This window comes from Otolemur garnettii, unplaced genomic scaffold (assembly GCF_000181295.1).
Source record: "Otolemur garnettii isolate 467f Iridium unplaced genomic scaffold, OtoGar3 scaffold00071, whole genome shotgun sequence".
Lineage (NCBI taxonomy): Eukaryota > Metazoa > Chordata > Mammalia > Primates > Galagidae > Otolemur > Otolemur garnettii.
In genome coordinates, this window is record NW_003852466.1 from 6,130,231 (window position 1) to 6,135,722 (window position 5,492).

The 5,492-nt window shown below is 46.9% G+C and overlaps 1 protein-coding gene across 1 annotated transcript in view; it reads left to right on the plus strand.

Moving 5' to 3' along the window:
• The first annotated feature begins 1,664 nt into the window (after positions 1–1,664).
• The window catches only part of TCEA1 (transcription elongation factor A1), a 59,468-nt gene continuing 55,640 nt past the window's right edge, over positions 1,665–5,492 (plus strand). Inside the window, exon 1 of the mRNA XM_003793696.2 lies at positions 1,665–1,903. Within this exon, the coding sequence (XP_003793744.1) occupies positions 1,841–1,903 (63 nt within the window). The 5' untranslated portion in view covers positions 1,665–1,840. The remainder of the gene's footprint in view (positions 1,904–5,492) is intronic.

The following is a 5,492-nucleotide window of genomic DNA, read 5'->3' on the forward strand; positions in this document are numbered from 1 at the left end:
TGTATAGCAATGTCCATACACAGCAGCACTATTTGTAAGAGTGAAAATGTGGAATAGTGAAAGCTAGGTGGAAACGACCCTTATGCCCAGTACAGGCTATTATGTGAAGTGTTCACAACATTCAAGGCCACAGTGATAGAAAGCACATTAGTCCTTGTCAAATTTCCGGGGAGAAGAGAATGAGTAGTGACTGCTTAATGGGTACAGGTTGTCTTTTGGAGGTGATGAAAGTTTTTAGAAAACTTTTGGGAACTATGTAGTGGTGATGGTTGTACACATGGTTACTGTTTGAAATGCCACTGCATTTTAACATAGTCAAAATGGTAAATCTCAGGCCAGGCATGGTGGCTAACACCTGTAATCCTAGAATTTTGGGAGGCAGAAGTGGGTGGATCACCTGACCTCAGGAGTTGGAGACCAGCCTGAGCAAAAAACAGGACCCCATCTCTAAAAAGTGCCCATGTTGTGGCAGGCTCCTGTAGTCTCAGCTTTCGGAAGGCTTAGGCAAGAGGATCACTTGAACCCAAGAGTTTGACGTTGCTGTCAGCTACCATGAGGCAAAGGCACTCTACCCAGGACAAGAGTAAAACTTTGTCTCAAAAATAAATAAATAAAATGGTAAATTTGGGGTTATGTGTATTTCATTCACCACAGTACAAAAAACAATCAACGGACTCTTTGGGAAAAAACCTCCAAACGACAGGATTATTAGAATAAATTGGATAAATCCATAACTTTAAGTCGCATACGAGTATAGGGCAGTAGTCAGGGACAGTTTGCTTTCGCCTGTCCCTGACCATCCTCCACTGTTTTGTGACTGTGTAAAGGGAATTTTTTACATGCTTATTAACTGATGTGTCAATTAGACAGCAAACAGGGTTATAAATATTGCAGTAATACAATTTCTAGCTAATGGGCCTTTACAGAACTCTGTATTTGTCTTATAGAATACAAACTCTTTTTCAGGACACATACTTATAAAAATTGACAAATCTCAACAAATGACCTTAGAACCAGCAAATTCAATACGGCCGGCGCGGTGGCTCACGCCTGTAATCCCAGCACGGGGAAGCCGAGGCAGGTGGATTGCTGCGCTCACAGGTTCGTAACCAGCCTGAGCCACAGCTAGACCCCCCTCTCTAAGAATAGCAGGGCCTTGTGGCGGGCGCCTGTAGTCCGGCTACTCCGGAGGCTGAGGCACTTGAACCCAAAAATTTGAGGTTGCTGTGAGTTGAAGCGGCACGGCACTCGATCGGGGGCAAGAAAATGAGACTTTGTCTTTAAAAAAGTAAGAAAAGAAACGCTGAAAACAATTAAATCCGTATACTAATGGGCTGTGTAGGGCATGGAGGGTCGGTTTTTCACTGTTGCCCTCTAGCGCGGAGAAAGAGCGCGGGTTCCACAGGGTAGAAAATCCGCCCAAGTTCCATTCTCCGAATCAGCCGGTGTTTGCAGCTACGTGGGCCTCAGGAGGTTCTAAGCTCCGGGTTGTCTCTAGGGATCCGGGGGCAGGAAGCCCCGCCGGCTGACTACCCACTAGCTCGCCCGCCGGCGCAGGGCCCGTAGCCCGCCAGGCGGGAGCCTCTGCTCGCGGCTTCCCGGCGATCTGCAATCGATTGGTAGTGCCTGCGAGTCGCGCGCGGAGTTCGATTGGCGCCACCTGCGAGGGGAGGAGCCTCCGCCGCTGCCACCGCCGCGGCCTTGGTCTGTGAGGAAGGGCCTAGGCCCGGGTGGCGGGACTTGCAGAGAGCCGGGGCTCGCTTTCTGCCGTCCCCTCTGCCGTAGCTTCTACCATCTCCTTTTCTCAGCGGGCTAGGCGCAAGGAAGACCTGCCGGAGCCATGGAGGACGAGGTGGTCCGCATTGCCAAGAAGATGGACAAGATGGTGCAGAAGAAGAACGCGGTGAGCGCGGCGGGTGGCGCGGGCGGGCGGAGGCCGGGCGGCGGGCGGCGGGCCGGGTCCGGCCGGAGGGGTGTCCTCCGACCCTTGCTCTGCCCGCCCCCTGCAGCCCTGCCACTAGGCGAGCCGGGCGGGTCGCGCGCCCGCGTCCTCGGGTCGGGGTCCAGGCGGGGCAGGCCGGTCCCGCGGCCACCGGCGCTGGGACTCGGTCTTGGTATTTCAGATCGGTCCTTGTGGCAGCGTGAGAAATCGAGTAAAGGATTAGAGCACACTCTCCTTTGGTTTTAAACTTTAGTAGTAGCAAGACCTCGCTAATTTCCCTTCAGAATTGGAGAGCGTCGAAAGCTTTAGCTAGTTGAAAGAATGCATTCTTTTTTGTGATCCGTGGCTAACAACTATAGCACCAAGTAGAGGTTCGGGGTCGGTTTTAGATACCAGGCTGATAAAGCTTCGAGATCTTACTTTTGAAGAAGGCTAAATAAACATCCACTTGGTTATGTCAACTACGCTTCGGATTTGCCTAGCAGTTAAAAAGATTAAATAGGTTAGTCTCTTGGCAAGTTACAGAACATGTTTTAAAAAGTGGATCTTGTGAGGTCGTCGTGTACAAAAGAGCTAAAGCACACGAACTAACTAACAGCATTCTGGTAGATGGATTTGGACTAATGTCATTTCCTCAGTGCTAAGTGGTTTACAGTTAAACTCGGGGACATTTTCTTGTGTATTTATGTGAACATGTGCTCTTGTGGTTGGAGGTCATCATGCGATCTATTTCTACAGTTTGCCCACCCGTATGGCCACTTTCAGTGCCTTCAGACTCACCTGTTTTTACCTAAACTTTATGATTATTTTCGTCTGAATTTGTTCCACCGTGTTTCGCACATTTTTATCACCAGTGTACCTAAAATAATTTACTACCCACCTCTGAAATAAATTCCACATCAAACTAATGTGAAAGGGGTGCTCTGGTTTGTGCCACAAAGAATCTGTCCAATATTCTTTGACTCACAACATAGCTGTGGTACATAAAGTATACCCTTTTTACAGATTTAAGAAACTGAGTCAGAGAGACTAAGTATTCCTGCTTTTAAAAAATACTGTACAGCTTGCATTAAGCCAGAACTAGATTTTCTACCCAACAGCATGCTTTCCACATAACAGCCAGATTGCAAATTAAATGCTTAAGACTTAAAACATCCTCTGTTTCTTTTCTTTTCTTTTTTTTTTGCAGTTTTTGGCCGGAGCCCACTTCCAGCCTATGGGGCCAGCGCCCTACACCTTTGAGCCACAGGCGCTGTCCTGTTTCTTTTCTTTTAACAAGTGCATTGCTCGGCATCTTAATTTTATATCTTGCTTGTTAATATGTATTTGTAATTTTTGCCTTTTAGAATATTTACAGGGCCAGGCACAGTGCCTCGCACTTGTAATGCTAGCACCCTGGGAAGCAGAGGTGGATGAATTGCTTAAGCTCAGGAGTTCAGTAGCATGACCCCATCTCTAAAAATACAAGGTATGGTGGCTACTGTAGTAGTCCCAGCTACTCGGAGGCTGAGGCAAGAGAATCACTTGAGTCCAGGAGTTTGAGGTTGCTTTGAGGCGTGATACCACGACACTCTACCAAGGGCGACAAGTAAGACTCTGTCTCAAAATAAATAAATAAAAACCAAAAATAAAAACAGAAAAAATAGCTGGGGGTGGTGTTGGATGCCTATAGTCGAAGTAACAGGGGAGGCTGAGGCAGAAGGATGAGGCACTCACTTAAACCCAAGAGACTGAGATTGCTGTGAGCTGTGATGATGCTATGGCATTCTACCCAGGGTAACAGAGTGGGACTCTGTCTTAAAAAATAAAATATTGGCCGGGCGCTGTGGCTAACGCCTGTAGTCCTACCACTTTGGAGGCCAAGGCTGGTGGATTGCCTGAGTTCACAGGTTGGAGACCAGCCTGAGCAAGAGCGAGACCCCCATCTCTAAAAACAGCCCAGCGTTGTGGTGGGTGCCTATAGTCCCATCTCCTTGAGAGGCTGAAGCAAGAGAATCACTTGAGCCCAAGACTTAGAGATTGCTGTTGAGCTATGGTGCCACACACTCTACCGAAAGCAACAAAGTGAGACTGTCTCAAAAAAAAAAAATTTCCTGTGCCGTTTATTTTTCCAATTGATAACAGGCTTTTCATTCTCTACAGCAGGTGATGAGTTCTGGTTATAAAGATAGGTTGAATATTTCTGTTATTTTTTTCAAACTGGAAAATTTTCCTCTCTGCCTGGAGATCCCCAGACTTTCATAGTAGAAGCTGCTAGGAAAAAAACTCAACTTGTTTGGTAATTTTTTCTCTAACTTAGGTTATAATGTTTATCTTTTAAGCATATAAAGCTGTAGGTGTTTCTTTCCTTCTTTCCTTGTAATAGGTTTTTTTTTTAGAGACAGAGTCTCACTTTGTCGTCCTTGGTAGAGTGCCGTGGCATCACAACTCATAGCAACCTCCAGCTCTTGGGCTTAAGTGATTCTCTTGCCTCAGAGTCCCAAGTAGCTGGGACTACAGGTGCCCACCACAATACCCAGCTATTTTTCTCACTGTTGTTTGGCAGGCCGGGGCCGGATTCGAACCCACTAGCTCTGGTGTATGTGGCTGGTGCCTTAGCTGCTTGAGCTACAGGTGCCACTATTTTTTTTTTTTTTTAACTTTTTTTTTTCTGGAGACGGAGTCTCACTCTGTTGAGGCTAGAGTGCCTTGACATCTACCTAGCTCACAGTTATCCTCTGGCTTTAGCCTTCAGAGTAACTGGACTACAGTTGTCTGCTGTGATGTCCCCCTAATTTCTATTTTTAGTAAAGATAGGTCTCACTCTTGCTGGTCCCTTGAGCTCAAAGGATCCTCTTGCCTCAGCCTCCCAGAGTGCTAGGATTACAAGCTTGAACTACACGCCTGGCCATAATAGATTTTGTTGTTATTGTTTAAAGACAGAGTCTTATTCTTTGGCCCGAGTAGAGTGCCATGGGCATCATCATAGCTCATAGCAACAATCTTCTTGCCTCAGCCTCTTGAGTAGCTGAGACTACAGGTGCCAGCCACCACACCTGGCTAGTTTTGCTATTTTTAGTAGAGGTGGGGTCTCCCTCTTGCTCAGTCTGGTCCCAAACTCCTGAGCTCAAGCAATCCACCCTCCTCAGCCTTTGAAATTACTAGGATTACAGGTGTCAGCCACCACACCTGGTTCATAATAGGTATTTCTTTTTTACTTTCTTTCTTTCTTTCTTTTTTTTTTTTTGCGACAGAGCCTCAAGCTATCCCCCTGGGAGAGTGCTATGGCCACAATGCCAGGCTTTTTTTTTTTTTTTGGTTGCAGCGTCATTGTTGTTTGGCGGGCCAGAGCTGGTTTCAAACGCACCACCTTAGGTGTATGTGGCTGGTGCTCTAGCCACTTGAGCCACAGGCACTGAGCCCATAATAGGTATTTCTTTCTTTCTTTTTTTTTTTAAGAGACAGAGTCTCACTTTGTTGCCCTCAGTACAGTGCTGTGGCATCACAACTCACAGCTCTTGGGCTTAGGTGATTCTCTTACCTCAGTCTCCTGAGTAGCTGGGACTACAGG